This window comes from Coloeus monedula (assembly GCF_965178545.1).
Source record: "Coloeus monedula genome assembly, chromosome: 1".
NCBI lineage: Eukaryota > Metazoa > Chordata > Aves > Passeriformes > Corvidae > Coloeus > Coloeus monedula.
Window position 1 is genome coordinate 70,172,059 of NC_138781.1, and position 21,587 is coordinate 70,193,645.

Below are 21,587 nucleotides of genomic sequence, written 5' to 3' on the forward strand. Positions count from 1 at the left end.
GTACCTTAAGACCAAATTGTATCAAATCAGTCCAGTTTGTCCTGTAGCAGTGTAATAAGCTTGGTGGATAGAGGAAGAGCACTGATATCATACCTTGCCTTCAGTAAGGTTTCTGATGCTGTCCCTCATCAGCATAGTTATATACAAACTGCATGATAAGAGCATACCTGTTTGGAAAGACTTACACAGAGAGGAAGCTTCACTGGCTGTTATTCAAAAGATGAATTGAATAGAACTTGAGTGGTTCTGCATCTGATGCAGTTTTTAAAGTTGTATTGAAGGCCGTCTGGTGGAGTAGATTTTGCTACTTAAGCTAGTAGATGGCAGGCTGAGAAGGATTATGTTAGAAAACAAGATTAGAATTTAGAGGGGTTTTTTTTTATGTATAGAAGTAGAGATGCAGCTTTAAAGAAATGTTTTCAGTAGTGCACAGAGTGCTGTACTTAGGCAGGAATAATCAGCTACCTAAATAGCTGTGGGTAACCATCCAGCTAACACATCTGTAGGAAAGGCCTTAGGAGCTATTTAGTGTGTTGTATGTCTAAAGACAAATACCATACCAGTGTGTAGAGAAAGGAGTATTGCTCATTAACATATGAACTAATCTTTCTGTTTCACTTGCTATATTATATCCAGTTTAGAGTTTTCCTTTTTAAGAGAGAAAAATCAGAGTCTAGGGAAGAAATAAAACTTTAAAAGCCTAGACCCTAGGAACTGTTTGGGTTTCTTTAGCCTGTGCAAAATAAGACTGGAAGAAAGGAAAACAAATACACCTTCCAATGTATAAAAAGGCCACTCTAGAGGGAAGAATCAAATACTCCTTCTTGGTGTCTATGGATGATAGGACACTCAACAGTGGTCTTTTATTTTCATATGAGAAACCTCCATTTTTCTAATCTTGAGGAGATTACTCTCTGGAATAGTCTGTATAGCTTTTGGAGACTAACACCTGTCAGGAAGGGACAATGGCATGGACTAAATGATCTCTTGAGGTCTTTGATAGTCCTTTAGTTCTATATTCCAAGAATGCAGTTATCAAGCAACAAAGGACTTCAGGGTTTACTTTTGGAAAGTTAAACACTTAAAAAAAAAGTTCTTATCTGGCGGTCATGGTTTTTTAATGTTGCAATACTGTCTAGATGTAACTTAAACATTGACTGTCCTCATGGCGGGATCAGTGCTATATTGTATAGGCTGCATCATGGTTATACAACCATGGCATGGTGGATGGAAGGGCCTCACCTCTGCTATTTCCATAAAGAGGGTGTGTTGAAGTTAGCTGTTGGGCTCATTTCTGTGGCAGATGGGATGTTCAGTACCATTCCTGGTACTGCTGCACTCTTGTCTCCTTCAAGTAGATGTGTCCAAGTGTGTTATTCATGGTGATGATTCCACCTTTAGCTACAGGAGACCTCAGGAGGACTGCCATTGGAGACTGATGCTGCATTCACTGGTGTTGTAATAATTGTCATAGAAAACAGGAATGCTTGTTTTCAACTATATAGGAAGGAGCTGTGCACACCAAGCATGACTACAACTGCATTAAATTTTATCTAAATACCTCTTTGTTCTTTTTTGGTGCTCATTTTTCTTTCCTTTGAAACAGAGTGACTGGACAGAAGGATACCACCTTGCTTCTGCCATGAATTTCCGTTTCCCACAATGTGTCCCTATAAGCCTAAAAACTCTCATCCCAAATGCAAGCAATGAAGCAATACATCTTATGAGTGACATGTTGAACTGGAATCCAAAGAAGAGACCTACAGCAAGTCAGGTCTGAGTACATGAATGATTAAGTATAAGACTGAATTTTATTGCATTGTTAAAAAATTGTAGATACAGAAACCAATTGATTTCCATAATAGTGATGGCCACAAATGTCTCCTCATTTTGAACACTTTGGTGGGAATGAGACTAAGTGGTGAGAAGAGAAAGTTCTAAACCTGGCTCAGCAGACATCAGAAACTCTTCAGTTATTTCTGCAGTGCTGTCTTCTATATTGGCATATCTTAAAACTCTCTCTGTACAGGACAGAGAAATAGCTGAGGTGCAAGTGTTTCAATTGTGTCTATCAGACACTTCTGCCACTTCTGTTTTCCTCCCCATCTGAACAAAGGGAGGTACTGAAAACTTCGAAAGCCTTGCTTTTTGTAAAGCCACAGATAGAATGCAGTATGGAAGAGCTAAGGACTATTTTTACTTGGAATGTGAATTGTACGAAGTTATATGGAAAGAACTCTATAAAGAACATACCAATAGGCCACAAAGGTCACAATTTTTCTCCGAGTTAATTTTCAAAAAACATATTTCAAGGACTGAAGATGGTTACATTCTGTGGGGGTTTTTTTTTTATTATTCATACCTAACGTAATCCTATTTAGAAGGTATAAAAGAGGAATACAGTTGGGAAAGAAAGGACATATTGCAAGTTATTCTAGGTGGATGTAATGGAAGTGATTCAGAAACATTTAGCAGATGGTACCAAACAGAGCAACCATTTCTCTCCTCTTTATAAAGCATGTCTATTGTACAGTGATGGACATCTGTCTGTAGTCCAGTACTATGTACCTCTACACAAAATACTGTATGGTGCTTTACAAAACAAATAACTAGCTTTTAACCAAGTGAGTACTTGAGGAAGCAGCTGCAGCAGTTGTGTAATCCAGACAGAAGGAAGAGTTTAATGCATATACATGGCAATGTGTTCAAAGGCAGCGATTCTTGAGTGCAGCTGAGGCAAAACATGTCTTTGAGAACTAACAAAGATTGGGATCCTACCCAGAAGGATTAGCAGAGTGTGTTGTTTTGATATAGGAGGAGATGTGTTACTAAGGTGTGTCCATGCTCTACATCTAGCAGAGGATATGGAAAGGTCAGAGGAAAAGGATCAAATAAACATCTGCCTTAAGACAGACACTGTATTTTCTTAATAAACACTATGAAGGCACAGCAAGCACAATGTATTTTAAAGAAAAGCAAAAGCTGGTGATAAGAAAAATGGGGGAGAAACCTTGCTCATTAACATCCTCTAATTGTAGAACCCAGACATGGCAATCATCTCACTTCTGGTGTTTTTGATGTTGTTGGTTTTGTTCTGGTTTTAATTAAAAACCTCAGCCTACTCATTGAGTTGCCAAAACACGGTCAGCAGGGGAAACATATAATAAGGCATGTGGTCAAGATAGTGGGGACTACTTCTTTTAAAATTGAAATTTTTTACTGCATAAATATAGAATGGTGTTGGATGTATAATGCACCTCAAAACACAGACTCCACCTAGCAGTAAAGAAGGGAACAAAAGGGTATGACTGCTGTCATGTGTACAAATGGATCAATATTACTAAGTTCTGTGATGGGAAGAGTTTGAAATACAGAACTGCTAGTTCTCAATATAGACTTTATGTATGATCTCGTTCTGCATCCATCTTTCATTTGTGCTGAAAAGCTTGCTCAAATGTTTCAGAAACCTACTTTGATCCTTGATGAGGTTACCGAAGTCAAATTTTTGAAGTAAAGTTAGTGTGTTATATCTTCTTCTGCAGGCTTTGAAGTACCCTTACTTTCAAGTTGGCCAAATTTTAGGACCTCCTCCACAGTATCTGGAGAAGCAGACTCCTGTTAAACCGGTTCAGCCAACAGAGCCAAAGCCATCTTTACCTAAACTGGAAGCTAAGCCAGAACCTCTGTCTTCACCTGATTTATCTGACAAAACACAGCCACAGCCCCTGCCAAAGGTTAACCACCAGCCCCTCCAGCAAATTCAGTTGCCTCAGAACACAGCTAACCAGCAAGTACCAAAGCAGCAGCAGCCACAGGCACAACCACTTTTTCCAATTATCAATAAAAACTCATCGCCTGTAAGTTGTCTTCAATAACTACATAGATGGTTTTATTACAAGTTCTTTGTTTATTCAGCCAGGTGATGCCTTGAAAATTGTTATGTTTTATTAGAGGAGATACAGATAGATAACTAGGGACTAATTGAGGATATAACTGCCTGCTTATTAAAATTTTATAGCAAGTTAGAAGAATAGATTGCTTGTAATAACATTCATTTATAATAGCCCTCACTGACATGCTTATGCAGTAATGGAGTTGAAACAGCTGTCACTTACTGACCTTTGAGAAACAATTCACAACAATACTGTCAGTACACAATAGAGAAGTGGAAAGGGAGAACTTCACTTGCCTCATGCAGGAGAATATCCAAAAAATCCCGTTTCTAACCTTGTAAGAATTTAGCAATTAAGATTTTTAGGAAGATGACTAGTAAACTTTGGTTTGTAACTTCTGTTTTGCTTTTGACTTGTACTCACTGAACTGCAATACAAAGTGTGTTAAAAATAATAGGTATTCAGAGAATACTGGAAAGCAAATGATAGTCAGATGGAAGGACAGTTTTGAAATTTAGTAATTTCATTGGAACAGAATGTTAAAGAAAAGGCCTGACCGGTTTCTTTCATCTGCTATATTTACTTCGGGGGCACAGCAGTATTCTGCACCACTGTGCTCTATTTCTTGACAGTTCATCTACCACTGTTTAGAGCATGAGTTCAGCAAGATGCCAGTAATAGGGGTTGAGCACTGAACTAGGTTTGCAAACAGAATGTTAACCTCACTGCTTCAGGTAGACTTGAGCAATTTAAGGATAACAGTCCAAAAGAACTACACTCCAAATACATGCTGGCATTATTATTATGTTTTGTGCTTAATGTCATAATGAGACTATGACCAAAACAGATAGATACAACACACTGGGAAAAATTCTCTCAAAATCTGTAAGCAGTAGTCAGGAGTTATACTAGATACAAAGTATAAAATTTTAGAATTTAAGTGCTTCTTTTTATTATTATTATTTTAACTTTTTTTTTTTTTTTAATTTAAAATAGAAACAAGCAGCTAGTGGCCCTCTGAATGGTGTACTAGGTCCTAAAACCTGCAGAAGACGGTGGGGTCAGACTTTGGTAAAGGCTATGGATAGCTGGGATGACTTGGATGACCCTGAATTTGGAATGTCATGTTCAAAGAAGCCTAGCATTGCACTGTTAAAAGAAAAGAAAAACAAGGAATTTCTTTTTAGGTAGGTCCTACAATTATAAAATCACAGTTTCTTTTAGTAAACAGTATCCATAAGTAGATTTATAGGTTGATTAAGACAAGTCTATAAAAATTCAAGTCACCAAAATTCTGCAAGAATGCCAAGAGTTGTATGAGCAGATCAGCTTTGGGTGTGTTGCTATAGTGGCGGTAATCTCCATACAGAATCAAGTTTATTTTCAGGTACTGTACAGTTCAGGTGTTTGTTGTGTATTTAAGAAGCTGTTTCACTAAAATTTGGCATACTGACATTATTTCCTTTGTGGGTTAAGTGGTACTGTGTTCTACCATTTTGCCACATTTGCTTTAATTCCATAGTGTTGGATACATTTCTTTCTTCAAATCCCAGGTCAGGCTCTCGTGAGGTGTAGTGTTTGACTGTTACTTTGTGGAAACAGACTCTACTGATAGAAGTAGGATAAGTGAAGAGCACTGTATTCTTCAGGCTAAGGTCAGCTTGTGATATTCTGGGCTGGACTTGTTGGTCACATGGTTTGAAAATTTTGATTTTTCAGTGTGCCAGAACCAAAAGCTTCATGCTGTATCCAGCCAGGAGGGGAAAACAAAACAGTTCTGATGAGAAATGATTCCGAAAGATCAAATACATCAGCAAAAGATTACTATATAAACCAATCAAGATATCTGCCTGGTAAGGTTAAAAGTCAATACATGTAGAAAATACAAGCTGTGCACAATCCACATACAGTGGATTTCTCTCTGGATAATTTTATTGTTCATAACATGGCTAAATTTTCAAATTTTGGACTAAATGCCTTTCCCAGAACAAACCTCATCACAATTGATGCAGCAGTTCCTGGCTATGTAAACGTGGCAGGACCCCAACCAACATTGCTTGTACACCATAAAAGTTCACAGGCCCTCTTATGACCAGTAACATAAAAAATCCTCAGTAATATAAAGCCAACATCTCTTGGGTTACTAGGAATATATCCTGATTAACCCATAAGGAGGTGTATGTGAGGACTAAAGAAATTACATATATTTTTTTCATCAGGAACCGTAGTGGTAGGATTAAGAGTAATGGATTCAAATTGCAAGAGGGAAAATTTAGAAAATATGTACAGAAGAAATCCTTTACTATGAGAGTGGTGAGGCACTGGACAGGTTGTCCAGAGAAACTGTGGATGCCCCATCCCTGGCAGTGTTCAAGGCCAGGTTGGGTGGGGCCTGAGCAACCCAGTCTAGTGGAAGGTGTCCCTGCCCATGGCAGGGGAGTTGGAATAAGATGATCTTTAAGGTCTCTTTCAACCCAAACCATTCTGTGATTCTATGATTTTATATCATGCATATTTACCAATTTTGCAGTGTCAGCATGTTTGGGGTTTTCTGAACATAAGTTCTGATAAACACAGTCCCCTTCCTTGTACAAAGTGTTTAGAAATATCCAGCCACTGGCATTAGTAGGAATTCCCACACTCACTTCCTTTCCTAAGGTAGTCATCTTTCTTTAGAAATAGATATCTTAGTCCAGATCTGGGTGATTTTTATCAGGAAAATAACATGATATTATGTAATTACTGGGAATGAGAATGGAAAGAAGAAGAAAGCAAAAAGAATGTTTCCTTTAGTTAGTATTCTGAATATATTCTATAATCGAATTATTTTCTTGGTGTCTCATTTAGTATCTTCTATTTGTTACCATGGTGGTTTGTACAATTACAGTAATCATATCATGACTTCTGTAATCTACATGTGAGAATTTAGGTGGCTCACAAAGGAATTCCCCATTGTCGGGGAAGTTGTTTTGTTACAACATATGATTAATTTGTCAGGAATTCATTAGGGTAGTGGTGACTTCTGAATATGAAATCACTTCTTGAATGTTAAATAGGATGCCCAGAGACTCTACAGTTCAAGTCCAAAAGAAAAGAAAATTACAAAGGGCAAGGAACTTCCCTATCTAAAGGTAACACAAATGGAAGGGTCATGTGTATTTCTTACTTTTTTTTAAGCACAATTCAAATGTCTCTATGGTTTTCAATGAGAAAGGCGTAGATGTAAAAAATAATTAATTTCAACATGTAAGGGAATAATAGGTCCAAAGAACATAGTTGTTATTTATCCATATTATTTAGTTCTGCAACCAATAGATCTGGGAGCTGCTTTCATGTGTTGTAATCCCATTAACTCTTGTAATGCTTGTAACATGCTGAAGTAACAAGAACATCTTTGTCCTACTTTTTAACTGAACCCTTGAAGAAATAGTTTATTTTCAGCCTTGGGAACCCCAGGTTTTGATAGGTATTTTTAATTTGTGTGTTCCTTTTTTTATGGACAAAAATATCAATTATGAGATTATAGTTTTATAGAAACCAAGTAACTCTACTGAAACATCTTTTAAAATTCCTTTTCAAAGCATGAAGAGAATTGTTCTTAAATCAGTGTCACTGGTTTTCATGGTTCAGCTTAAAAATCTAATCAATGGACATGGTTAATTTACAGTTATGGTGTTTTACATCATAAGACAAAAAATTCAGTGTTGGTTTTCTGTTCTAGAAATGTCATTTATTGGTTGAATTATGTTTGAAATTTGGTATTTATAACATTTTCCTTTATTTGTTTTCTAAGGTGTAAACCCGAAGACTGTCTCTTTAGCAGCAGTCAATAAAGAAGGATCACACAGAACCTGGAACAACCAGATGTTTTCTAAATCACTGGCAAATGCTGGGGGAGGATTGACTTACAGCAGAAATACTACAGGTAAAAGTGTAATTGTAAATGGTCACATTATATCTTCTTGTACTTTATTTAATTAATTTAGTTAAGGCCATCTGGTTTAACTTAAGCAGTTTAGCTTAGATTCTAGGCTCTTTTTTTTTCTTGTTTTAGTGAAAGACTCTTAAAATAACAACTTCTTCATATGTGAAATTATGTATTTTGCTTTCAAAACATTAGGAAGGTGCAGACCAACCCCTACCTATAAAGTTCTGTCAAGATAAATTTTGTATATAATCCACTGAGACCATTATTTTACTATATTTAAGCAAGTAGTTTCACCTCATTACTACCTGCTCCCTGTGCCATGGAACACTATCAAACAGCAGTGTCACCCATGAAAACAAAGTGGTGGGTGATGTACTCATGTAATAGAAGTGCTGCCTAATATTTTAGACATGTCTTTTATCAATTTTGGCCTTGTCCTAAAGCCTTTGCTGCAAGAAGTCTCCTTATTTCCAGGAAAGAACTTTCAGTGAGACTATATTTTGTGAAGAACACTATTATCAGCATCTTATAGAGTGAGTGCCCACACTAGTTAAACACTTCATCTAAGATTTCACTGAGGAAAGCATCAGACTCTGGACTGAAATCTGTTTTTTCACCACCAAGCCCTGTACTTCAGGTACACTGTCCCTGTTACAGGAGGTTACCTTGTTAACAACTCTGCAGCCATTGTCCAGCTAGCACGAGTCACTCTCCAACACTTACTTGCCAATAAACCTCCCAGCTTTACATGCTTGTACAGCAAGAACTTCAGAAGGTTTGCTTACATGCAGATGCTGCACCCCTTTTTAACAGAACTTTAGTAGCCATTCTGCAGTGTCAACAAACCTGATTTTCCCCTCTGAAGGTCAGGTGAGCTGAAGTTGTTCATCTGAATTAACGTGCAAGATTTTAGAAAGTGGAAAAATAACAGCACCTACCAGAACTTTTTGTGGAATAGAAGAGGTTTTTTAAAGCTGTCATCATGTGTATCGTTTTTGTTTTCTGAAACAGAGCATCCATCTGCCTCAGAAGTAATTTATTGATAAATAAGCTTGCAAGGGAATCAGGCACAGAAAGGCAAACATCTGCTTCCAAATGTTTTCATTGATAGTCTAGACATCTACTTACTGAACTGCACTAAAGATAAAATTAAGATGAATACTAATGGTAGAAATCCTGCATTTGTCTTACTACCAAGAATTTAAAGAAACAAAGCACTAAAACTGATTAATTTTTGTATTTGAAAATACTTGGTATTATTTCTATCAGTATCTTAAATTGCATGTGATGTTTTATATACTGGGGAGACAGCAACATTTAAGACAGACACACATGAAAGCAGGATAGATGGATCATGGAAATACAATACATGTAAATTTTAACTTTTCTCTTTTCATATTGAAAATCTGAAAGTTGACACTGCTGTGTTTAAATAACTATGTATAGTTTATTTAAGTGGGTTTTGGTTTTTTTCCATCAGCCACAATATTGCTCTCAGGCAAAATAAGATACGAGCAAATAGTTACAAGTGCTTTATTTATGAAGGATTTTAAGTTTATGATCAGTCAACTTTGCAGATATGACCAAGTCCTTGAAATTGTAAATGGAATGTGATTGCATTGTTGGTAAGTCATATTGGTAGTCCATAATTAGAAGGGACTTTGTAGAGTAACTTGTTGGAGTAACATTTCCTGCTTAAGAAAACAAGAATAAGACATCGTAGTTACTAATGTGTCAGATATTCATTCTTGCTTGCTTTTTTTCCCTCCTCATCTCTTTTGCATCACCTAGATTGGTTCTTCATACCCTTTTTCTAAAGGTCTGTCCTTCCATCTTTTTCTTCCTTTAATTTTCCTTGTCTACAGATGAGAACTTAATTATACCTATTGAAAAACTATCATGCAAAGAAAGGTTGAACGAAAAATTAGAGGATCCAAAAGGTAATTTATAGCAATTACAGCCTGGTTCTTTGTACATTTCCTACTTAACTTTTACAGTTTCTTGTAAAAAAATTACACTTATAATGCAAGTTCCTGATGATCGTATATTTCCATTTTCAGTTGCAATCTTTTTTGTCAAACCTTGCTCTCTTCATTATGGCTTCTTCGGGATTCTTGGAACTTACTGTGCTTTAAAAGGCAGATAATACTTTAGAAGCCTAATTATAATCCACAGCAGGTCACTGGATAATGGTGAAGAAGTGATCCTAATGCAGCACGTGCATCTCCCCTCAGGGATGAGTTGTTCATGACAGCACCCAGGACTTGCACCATTTCCTACATTTGGATTCCCTACTTGTTACACTGATCTTACAGTGCTGTGGTTGCACAGGTTTTGGTGGAGTTACCTTACAGTAAAAGAGAGGAAACTCAGGATTCCAGGCAGTCTAGTTTGTGCCTTATAGTTCCACTGCTCTGAGCTCTGACATTATCACATAGGTCTGGGAATGTTGGTGTGAAGAGGAATATTATGGTATTGCATAAAGATTTAGGAGACAGAAAAACTGGCAAAGCAGATACTCTGTTTTTCTGCAACTACCACTTGAAGGTGTGATGAATATGCTCACACTTGATAAAGGTCAAAATAAACTACTGTGTATAACCTTCTATTTCACAAATTTAATACTACTGAGCACAGAACCATACCACTACAGAAAAGCATTTCTCTCTGGACATTGTGCCAGCATAGTCATAACACTGTCCCAAATGATGACAGACTTTAAGAAGGTAAGAAATTTTCTTGGACTAGGGAGTGTAAGTATTGTAACAGATCACTCTTCCACTGGACCCTAATTTCAGTACTAAGTTTTTGTGTACATGCACAATGTACTTCCAAATTAGGATGGTTATGTCAACCTTCTCAGGCTCGTGCTGCTTTAAAGAAAGATCTGGACCAAAACTAGGCACAAACAGAATTATAACCAGGGTTAAAGAGAGAGGATAATTGGGTGTGACTTTTATAACAGGCCTTCAACTGTGGGAACTGTCAAAGCCAACTTCAAGTGGTGCACCACTTTCCACAAGAGAAGTTGGGTTCCATTCTTTTAGATATATTTAGGCCAAACATGTTGAGCATAAGAGTAGTACTGAGCACTAGTTAAACTAGCTTCCAGTAAAGCAAGTAGATGTAAACAAAAGGTAAGATCCTACATTTCTCTGCAACTCAGTGTAAACCTTTCTATGTGGTCTTAAGTTTAAAGGAAGTACTAATAAAATGTTCACCCTGCTCTTTGTCTTTATTCCTGATGAATTTTTGTCTCCTAAGTGCTGGAAAGGGTCCAACTAATATACAAAGCAAAGAATGAATTCAATGAAAGAATGTTTTTAAAGAGACGAGCACTAGGGAGTTTTTAAAGAACGCTCATACTTGGTACTCTTGTACTTGTGGTACGGCAAATATAATTTGAAGTGACTATAAAAAGTAGGCAAAGTTTTCTGAATGCAGCTGAAAATTCTAAAATTCTGTAATGTCAACAGGAAATCCTGGCTTCGTAAGTAGTGGTGCTTACAACCCATTGGGACTGTACACCTCTTCCTTCCATAAAAAAGAAGTTGGATCAGCTGGACAAAGGATACAGCTAGCACCTCTTGGTGCACCTGTATCAGGTAAGAAATATTCTTTTACTACTCATATCCAAGACAAAGAGAAATACTCATTTTCCATGCTTCCTAAGAGGAGATGTATTAGCCCTTGGTAAGGTTTTCCTCAAGTTTTGTAAATAAAATTTTAGGGCATAAATTCTTAATATAAACAAGCTGCATGTAGGTGTCTAGACGCTGTCCTGATAGTTAGAGAAACTACTGCTACTAACATTTGTTAGATAAACGAGAAAATAATTACAAAAGGTGTAAAGAAGATTTGGACCATTCGTTGAACTACTGTTCATTAGTGGTGATGGGCTAAGCAGAACTGTAAAATCATGTAACTCCACAACTGTGTAGTAAATGGTCATGTAATTGGGACTCCATTCATCTGATTCACTGCTGAAACACAACTGCAAGAGTTGGTTTGTCACAATGCATGGATCAAGAAGTTCATAGGAGGACAAAATCTGCAACTCTAGACTGCTGTGAATAGTGCAAAAAAAAAAAAAAAAAAAGGAATCACATGTGGCATTCCAAAGGGAAATAAATTTACTGTTAATCTGTAATTACAAATTGAATATGTGTAGTAGAAGTCAGAAGGCTGGCGGATGGAGGTCAATTAAGACACTCTTCCATGTTCTGGAGAAGAACAAGAATCTTATTGCTCAAACCACTCATGTTTAGCTTAAAGTCTTCAGACTTGTATGGGAAGAGAGATAAGGACAAAGCAAATGGCAGGTTTTATCTCCTAGATGTCAGTATTTGAACATTAACATTTTTGGTGACCCTTTCCTTTATATTATCGAAAATGTAATAAGTTATGCTCTCAATTGTTTTTGCTCTCTTTATTTTTTCTGTTAAGTTTTTTAATGCCATAATTTAAATAATTTAATGTAGTATAAAGATCAATTTTTCTGAGGAAAATGCCAGGAAAAGTGACATTTATTGCCAAGATAGTGTAGGCTAGAATCATACTTGCTGATGAAAGATAGGGAATGCCAGCATAAAATAAAGAGGTGGAGACCTGACCCCAAATTTCAGCTCATTGGTGTTCCCCCTTTTTAAATGTCTTGATCCTCACCTGTTCCCTAACAGGTTCAATCCACTGTTGAAAAACAGTACCAAAAAATAGGTGGTTTTCTCTAAGGATCAGAATGATACCTAGGCACCAAAAAAACCATTCAATTTAAATGTTAAATTTTCTTTTAAAGAGTATCAGTACATAGGACTAAACTACAAAAGTAGGAATAGAAGGGACAGGATCTGCCTTAGGAATGCTAAGGAAACAAGGAGTATAGCAGGAGTCTGGATAAAAGAGGTCCCAGCTGGCTGATTTTAAAGGCTTGGGAAAATGGCTGAATTGGTCATGAACATGATGAAATGTCAGCCCTCGCAGCAGAGCAATTACTTTAACCACATGAAACTTGAGGAAGTAGCAACTACGTGAAATGTCAAAAGGGGAAATCTGAATAGGAAGACCAGGAATACAGTAGTGCACTACTGCTAATGCCTGAGATCAGGTGGGTGACAACATTAAGAGAGAAAGAAAGCCTTCAGACTTGGAATAAATCCTATTAAATCAATGGAGAAATGGGAAATGGAGCAAAGAAGACTTGCCACCAAGTACACCAGGAGTTCTGAGCTAAGCAAGAAGGGAATAAAAGGCATAAAATCTCAAAAGGAACAAGAGGGTTCCCAGAAGCTGTCCTTCAGGCTAAGCTGTCTGAATCTTAATAAATTTATCAATGTTATAATGACATGCTTTTAAAAATATTTAAGATATAGGAAAGAACACTTTCATTCTGTAGCAGTTTTGTAATAAGAGATACAGAGTTGTTGGCATTTGCATCAGCTTTTCCACTGAATTTCATTCTCAGTGTTTTCTTGAGGGATTGCTGCAAAACAACTATTCAGTAGGTGAGAATAATACACACAAACTATAGGAAAAAATAATCTAATCTCAAAACAAGCATAGACAGCATGCTCTCAGGCACATGGTGTGATCCTTGGGGTTGTCCTGTGTGCAGCCAGGAACTGGACTCTTTGATCCTTGTGGGTCCCTTCCAACTCAGGATGTTTTATGACATACAGGAGGCCAAAGCATCCTCAAGGATCCTACATTAGCATCCTTGAGGACCATAAGGCATCTGTGAGCTCTCATTCTTTTCTCTGTAGAGGAGTAAAATACCTTTTAGTCATAACTAATTCTGAGTTCTTATTCCTTTCAGATTATTCCTGGAAAACCAAAGCTGCTCGTCCTCCACTACCAGGTCCTACTTTCAATTCAGCAGCAAAAAACATGAGTATCTTAACTCAGCCCCCAACAATTCAGCGAGTACATGGGGGAACAGACTGGGTGGCCAAATATGGAGGGAACAGATAAAAAATGTCATCCTATGTGGGTGTTACGTGCTCTGTGTTCAGTTCTCCCACACTTGGAAACCTGAAAAGCCTATTTTCTCCAGCTTTTCCTAAGACTATGCAATATAGTTCTATTACCTGTATAGTACATGTAAAATACTGGCTGTAAAGTAGGATGCAGGGAAGTATTGTACAACACATATTGCCAAAACTGAGAAGTAGATTTCACCTGACATTTTTCTATAGATAGATCTTCTGTTCTCATACTCTTTAGAACAACTCTTAGGGTTGTTCATCCAGTGCAACATCTGCTGCTGGTATGTGCTTGAAGCACACGAGCAGCACGAAGAAGGGCTGAAGCAGAGCAGCACCAGGCTTCCAGGTGTTAGGCTGGTTCCTTAGATGGAAGATGAGAGTGAAAGCACAGATCTGGCTTTGTGAAGAACTTCAGTCTTCAAGAACATCCTCTGCAAGGATTTCAGAATTCACTTGTAAAAGAGTTACTCAGGGTCTGTAAGGTGCAAATATTCGTGTAGCAATGAGAACTGAAACCCTTGTAGCAGGACATTGGCAATCCACTGATAGATACCACACAAGGAAGGTCTAGGAATTTGGCTGATATAGGGCTGTTGAATGATATAGCAACACTGAAAAATAGCTAAACAAGTACTGAATACGACTTACCAAGCTGTGACGTGAGGCCTAACAATTAAATTCTGCTGTTTTCATTACCTTATTGCCATTTTTGGCCAAAGACCTGTAGAGATTTATCTCTGTGTTGTCAAGGGAGTGTCACAGTGATCTTTTAAGGAGCCTAAATCACTGCAGTCTGTCAGTCATTTTAAGGGTGAATTAGCCAAAAATGCCTAAATTATCACTAAACTCTTGTTCCTACCTGTCTTTATTGGGTGATAAACTAAACTACAAAGTTTGAATAAGCTACATGAGGAAGGATATTGGTCTGTTCTTCAAAGACATTGCTTTCTGGTTTAGATCTTAAAGGCCAACTTAGGTACCTGAAAACACACACAAAACTTTAATAATTCAGTAGGTCACTGTTTATGTGCTCATTCAGTACTTTCCCCAGCTTTTATGCTAACTTTTATAATAATATTGCCCAAAGGACTTTGCAATGTACAGTACATTGTTTATTAGGATGTTGAACTGGACTACTTCAATTAACAACTGCATTTAGAATAAATGCTTTAGACTTAATAGTGACATCAAACTTGCCATTTCAAAGTACAAACTGAGTATATTCTTCAAAGATGTAAAGTTGTTAATGATGACTTCAAGCATTGTAAAAAAAGAAATTTATTTGTATGGCTTTTAGAAATGGATATTAAAATTTAAATTCCTGTTGTTGACCCAATGTGTCATAATATATGGGTTATGTTAACTTCCTGGAAAGCAATTTAATCTAAAACAGTTGTACCAAAAAGTCAAATATTTTTTAATGAAAATTGCACCTAAAGAAAACACCAGTTGTTTTTAATACTGCAGGATATATAATGTAATACTATGCAGGGATTGGGCTGTCTGGTTAGTAATGCACTAGAAAGTTTAATTCAATTGCCATTGGTCTAGGGTTAAGTATTTGTCATTCCCTTAGTTCTAAGAGATGTCCCCATGCTACTTAAATGCATCTTAATTTAACTGTAGAACATATCTGTAACTTGCTATGGCAATGAAGGACACCTTCAGACTATTTGTAACAGGCATAAATGCTATGATTTTGTAATTAAAAAACAAGATAAATTAATCACTCATCTCTAGTACAAGATGCCAATGGCAGTTAAAATCACAGCCTGGTCAAGGAATTAACTAATAATATGTTCATAGCTCACGTGCCTGCGAGTCACCTTAGAGCAGAAAAGCAAACAGATACTATTTATGGCACTGAATGTGGTTAGAAGAAACGTGCTGTCCTTGTCGTGTGCTAATGAACCTTGAAAGGGCTTTCACACAACCCTATCAGTCTTTACTTGTCCACAAACAAAGCACAACAAGTGTTCAGTGATTCTTGTTGCAAACAGCAAGAAAAGGCTAACAGCCTTTGTACAGTCATTTAAGTCTGATTCACTGGTACACATTGGACTGCTAGTACAGAAATGCTTAAAAAATGTACTATATGCTGATACTTTTTACCCCTTTGAAACTTTATGTAAGGCTAAGATTTTTCTCTTGTCCCTTTGCCTGTGTTACTGCTGTATCCCCTGAGCATGAGAGTTCTACCACAAGTTCTAAATTACGTCTACCAGCAGTCTCGGTTCAAGCTATTGCTTTTCAAAGCTCGTGGAACAGCAGCCATGGTTCACACTTTGGTCTGAAAGTTTAAAAGCTTACCAGTCCAGTTTTCTGCCTTCTATTGTCTTTATTCTGTTAAAGACAACTGCAATTCAAATTCACAAGTTATCTGATTTGAGACCAGGATTATACAATTAGAGAACTGCTGGGTTGAGGCTGTTCGCAGCTTACTGTAGGAGATGCCATTTATGTTTGCATCCCACTTCTACAGAACGAAACTGCTTCAAGAGCAATATGAAGAGGCAAAAAAAAACCCCATAAAGCAGTTTAAATAAAAGTGTCTTAAATGTTAATGTCTGGCTTACTAACTTTCTCACATTAGAACCAAGACATGGGGACACCTGCCCACCAATGCTGCGTCCTGAGCTGGGATTAGGCACTTAAAAGGGTGACATGTAACAAACCATCTTCCGTCTTGCACACCCCTTATTTCTATGCAGGGTGGTAGGAGGGAAATGTAAATACAGGTGAACACCTGAAGCTGAACTCTGCAGGGTGATTAATAAGGGCTCTAAGAAGGTGCTCTGAGCAGTTTTTCCTCCAGGTCTGACCCAAGTTGTCTGGCCTGGGACCGGGCTGCTGGGACACTTGCTGGAGCTGCACGCATTCCTGGCCACATCCCTGCAGATCTGGAACCCAGTCTGACTGACCTGGCATCCTGGCTTGACTTTAGCCCTGCCTCATCCCTGTGACTTGCCTGGCAAACCACTGCCCTGCTGGCAGAGCTTGGCTATGGCCACTGGCCCAGCTTTGTGCCTCCTGCTCAGGCAGCACAAGGTCACTTGTGCCTGTTTTGCTGCGACAAGGGAGGAGGGAAGGAAAACGACAGGATGTGACCCTCCTGCCAAGGTACTACCCTGATACTCAGAGAATTCTGAGCAACTCCAGACTCTCACCAATCTAATGGACCAGCCCTGTTGCTTCCATCTCTCTCAGTGCCAGGCACCAAAGAAAAAAGGTTGAAGAAATTGAAGCTGGGGATCTGTGCAAAAAGGGATGTAAGTTAAATGATACCAGAAAAGGGATACATTACCATCCATGTGTATCTTCCAGGATATTTCTCTACAGAAGGTTTATATTTAGAATGATTTCAGGCATTAAGGGAATCAACTGAGGACAAAGACTGATCAAATAAGCCCTTTGGTCTTTAAATAAACTTTCATACAGCATTTTCTGAATCTAAAATAGATTATTCCCTCAGGAAAAAAAGAAAAAAAAACTAACTAAAAATCTTTAATATAATACTTGTCTGAATACGTGGTCTGCATGCTTTTGCTCTCTCCACCTCCCTTCCAGTTCAGATTTTTATATTTACAAGCTACTAGATTCAGGGATAGAATAGATTATTTATACAATTCATGCTTGCTGCAGGAAAGGCACCAAACTGTATCAATCCAGGTGAACAATCAGAGACAAAAAAAGTTGTGTAGAACACAAAAGTTTTCAATAATAATTTTTTAGTTTATTTAAAGTAACATTTTAATAAAGCTGTACCTACAATTCAGCATTACCTAATAAAGTGTATTTTTGATTTATGAGTAGTAACGTGTAAAATCACAGTGAGTGACATAGAGCTGAGTGCTGTTGCTGACAAGTGACCACAAGGCATGGGTATGCATTTATTGCACTACAGCAGAGCCTTGACTCGCTCCGTGGCTGTGTTTTGTGGGACCAGGCTCTAACACGCAGTGCTGGGAAAACAAACTCCCTGACTGACAAGAACACTGTGAACAGATAAACTGATATGGGAAGGGAGATGAAACAGAATGAGCATGTTTATTGTATTAATTACTAGTGACAAATCAGCTGTTCCTCTCCCCTGGTTTTAGAGGTATACATGATTTTAGAAGGATGAGTCAGGATGTGCGTTTAAGCTTCAATCCTACAACTGTCTGAATGCAAGGGCCAGGAGGTCTTTGCCTCCACTAAGTTGCAGGACCAGAAGCTAAACTAATGCTATACTCATATTTTCTTGCTTGCTTTCAGTGCAGAAAATGTTAAGACAAATACCATTTTGGAAGACATGACAAGGGCTCTCTATGTGGGTCCTTTAAAAACACAACCCACGTACATTAGGATATGAAAAATACAATGCACAGGTAGCAGTGCCTTTTCCACTTCTGTGCAGCACATTTAGGCAGTTGCATTTTTGGGCTTCTCAATCATGTATCTTCAAGTCACTTAATGTAGATTTATGGCTTAAGAGGTTTTTCCATCATCTGCAATCCAAGCCGTCCAACCATCAGTAAACTGTGGAACAGAATAGTTGCTATAAAAAGAGGGAGGTGGAGGCAAAAATCTCATAAAGAACAAGAAGGGAGAAAACACTGACATAATTTCATTTAGCTGAACACCACCAGAAGATTGCATTTTTCACAGAATTTACCATGTAACATTTTTAAAACAACATAATCCACAGATAAGTTAAATAAAATGTTCATTCAATAACACAGACAAGGACAAAGGACAGGTGGTTACCTGGCACCGGCAATTATCCCGGGCATTGCCTTTTTGGAGTTGTAGAATCTCATTCCCATAACAGCAGACAAGGTGCCAGATGCCACTGTTGAAAAGAAGCCCAGTCAGAACCATTTGACACAGAAATGCCAGTGCAGCACTGCTACCAAACAGAGCTACACGTACACACAGGAATGCCTCCCTCTCTGAGTAAACGATTCACTGGATTTTCTTCAACATCAAAGCTGTCACTGCAAGCTTCTCAGCATCTTGGGTGAGCATGTTCCATTGCTCAGCAGAAGAGAGTAGATCTCACCAGGGTTGAGACCATTGTCTGATCACCCACAAACTCCAGTTCTCTGAACAGGTCACTAGCTCTCCCTCAACCCTTATTTGCAAGAGAATTATTATTCTCTCAAATACAGGCAGGCTCAAAACTGCCAGAAAGTTGGGATGGTGACAGCATTCACTATCTGGGAGTTAAATATTATTTACACTTCCCATTTCTCTGCAACATTCTGAACTGGAAAGTGGCACTAAATACTACAACTGGAAAGAAAACAACCCCACTTGAAAATACTATCAGAAAACAGAAAGCAATCCAAAGGATCAAACTGAAAGAGCAATTGACATCTTCGACATTACTCCAAATTATTTTATTTCTAAATGAGGAAAAGGAATCCCATCAACATCCACATGAAATTTACAGGGCCATTGTTTCTTTGAAGAAGAAAGGCAGGTGAAAGTGCTGTATACCTTTCTCCAAAGCCTCAAGTTTGTTTGCATCAGACAGGGCCAAAGGTGTTCTAGAGATACTCTGTCAAGGTTCTATTTTGACCCCTGAGGTACTGTGACCAGCTTAAAGCTCTGCAGGAGCCACAGCTGAATGTTGCAAGGAGGGCTGAGGAGGAATGCATGAATGAATCAAAGAGTTGTCACTGCTTTCAAGAGGTCCATTTGAAAGCACTCCATGCACCACATCAGAATATACAAAAGCTGCTCATCCTTCCTCCATGACACTGCCTAAAAACCCGTGCCAGAGATACACAGCCACTCCTGTAGCATGCCAGAGTGGAAGGACAGTTCACAAATGGAAATTGTGCTTCACACTGAGCTGCATTTTACATTTCATTCCTTACTGATGATGCAGTTTGGTCCTCTACAGTGGCTTCTTAGAGCCTTTCTGCACCTTAGTCCTATTGGTTTCAAATAGTCTTAAAATCACTGTAAATCTATACTATCATGACACTAGTAACGCTATAGTTACAGAACTAGCACGATCCTCGAGAGGTCATCTAGGATACCTTAGTGCCCAAAGGCAAGATCAGCTCCTGATAGTGGTTTAACCACATACTACACCCCTGCAGCAATGGAAGTCCCTGAGGTTCACCTGATCTTATTCAGTGCTTCATACTTTCCACAGGGATTTCATCCTTCTCCTTCCCCTGAAGAGTTAACTGCAAGCTACACCCACAACTTCTTGTACATTCTACTGTAAGCAAGCAGAATAGATCATTGCCTCTTCTCTTTTACATACTGTTTCTTCCAGAGTGTATGATGCATTAAACGTGTACTCCTCCTCTGAGATGCTTTGTGCAAACCGGGGTTCCATAGGGCCACATACCACCTGCCACAGTGCTGTCACTACTGCAAAAATAGTGCTTATTCCATCACCACAGGCTAAAATCGCTGCTTCATAACCAAGAATTTTCCACATAACGTTTCCTGCACCTAATGTGTTGGTTTCACACCTTATCTAATCTGGCAGAGGAGACGGGTATTTCTCACCAACTCTGGATTCAAACAGGACAATCCAGGTTTTAGACCCAGGCGCCGTGCTCTTACACAAATACCTCCTGGCTGTGGGCAGGAGGTCCTGCCACCACTTAGAACATTTGTATAGGTAAAAGGGCACAGGGCAGCTGAAACATGCTCGAATAAAAAGGTGACTGTTCCCACCGCTACCAGTAACACACAGTACGCGGCTGCCGAGCAAACTTACCGAGGGAAAGCCACACATTCTTTGGATCTTTGGACTGCTGGTAAGCGCCTAGTCCCGCTAAGCCGCCGAACAGAAGACCGGCAGCTAGAGAAGGGACGCTGCCTTGAATAAAAAATAAAGCAGTCAGCGAACGAACACACACAGAGTCAGCCCGCCCACCAAACGAAAGCACTTTGCGAGTTTCCCGTACTAGTAAATCCACAAGAACACTCCAAGCAAAGCATTAGGGGTTTGGTTGAGGGGGCTTGGGGGGTTTTAAAGCTACTTTGCAGACCTCCGCCAGCACCGTTTGGTGGCAACAAGGACTCAGCGGGACTTGCGGGTCATGCCGGCAGCGGGCCGGGACCCTGCGGCTGAGCGCCCCGCAGCCTCGGCCCCGCAGCGGGGCGGAGCGGAGCGGGGGCTGCCTGCGGCCACGGCCGGGACAGCCACGGCCGGGACAGCCACGGCCGGGACAGCCACGGCCGGGACAGCCACGGCCACCGGCACCCACCTGCCTTGGCGTAGCCCACGACACCGCCCGCCGCCACCAGCGCCGCGTAGCCGAAGCCCAGCCAGTCGTACTCCATCTGCGAGCAGCCGCGGACACCCGCGCAGGGCACGGCTGGGCAGCGCAGCGCCGACCTTGGGCCGCCCTCCCTCCGTCCCTCCCCGGCCGCCCCGGTGCCGCCTCCCGGAGGTCCCGCCCGCCGCCCGTGACAGCACCCGGGGAGGGCCCGCACTGGCGGCAGCGCAGTGGCGGTGATGGACCGGCTCCGGGAGGATTTGCTTAATTGATTGCCCATCAGTAAGACAGTTGGAAAGTCAGAAATTAAGCAAAAAGCACTCACCTCCCCTTTTCTTCCCAGGCTCAACATCACCCCGCGCTGCCCGGGGGTGGGAAGTGGAGTTTGCGGTCGGTCCATAGCGCCTCTTCTGCGCTGCTGCTCCCTCCCACGCGAGACAGTCCTGCACGAACTGCCCCAGCGCGGGCCCCTTCCATGGGGCGCAGTCCTCCAGGAGCAGGCTGCTCCAGTGTGGGTCTTCTGCATGGTCACAAGTCCTACCAGCACACT

The 21,587-nt window shown here is 39.6% G+C and overlaps 2 protein-coding genes across 4 annotated transcripts in view; one reads left to right on the forward strand and one right to left on the reverse strand.

Annotated features, from left to right (window-relative positions):
- MAK (male germ cell associated kinase) overlaps positions 1 to 17,374 on the forward strand; it is a 31,730-nt gene extending 14,356 nt beyond the window's left edge. For both annotated transcript variants that reach the window (XM_082295338.1, XM_082295339.1), the window contains 7 exons: positions 1,607 to 1,774; positions 3,543 to 3,857; positions 4,890 to 5,080; positions 5,613 to 5,746; positions 7,687 to 7,818; positions 11,298 to 11,426; positions 13,634 to 17,374. In XM_082295338.1, the coding sequence (XP_082151464.1) occupies positions 1,607 to 1,774; positions 3,543 to 3,857; positions 4,890 to 5,080; positions 5,613 to 5,746; positions 7,687 to 7,818; positions 11,298 to 11,426; positions 13,634 to 13,788 (1,224 nt within the window). In that variant the 3' untranslated portion in view covers positions 13,789 to 17,374. The remainder of the gene's footprint in view (positions 1 to 1,606; positions 1,775 to 3,542; positions 3,858 to 4,889; positions 5,081 to 5,612; positions 5,747 to 7,686; positions 7,819 to 11,297; positions 11,427 to 13,633) is intronic.
- A 139-nt stretch (positions 17,375 to 17,513) lies between these two features.
- Positions 17,514 to 21,189, reverse strand: LOC309581000 (transmembrane protein 14C-like). 2 transcript variants are annotated; one of them, XM_082295363.1, is made up of 4 exons: positions 21,026 to 21,189; positions 20,533 to 20,634; positions 18,552 to 18,636; positions 17,514 to 18,323 (listed from the first exon to the last, which is right to left on the reverse strand). In XM_082295363.1, exons 1-4 carry the CDS (start codon positions 21,099 to 21,101, stop codon positions 18,266 to 18,268), a joined length of 321 nt encoding a protein of 106 aa, XP_082151489.1. In that variant the 5' UTR covers positions 21,102 to 21,189; the 3' UTR covers positions 17,514 to 18,265. The 2 variants fall into 2 exon arrangements, with proteins under 2 accessions (XP_082151489.1, XP_082151488.1); XM_082295362.1 differs by having other exon boundaries at positions 17,514 to 18,342.
- Positions 21,190 to 21,587: the final 398 nt, after the last annotated feature.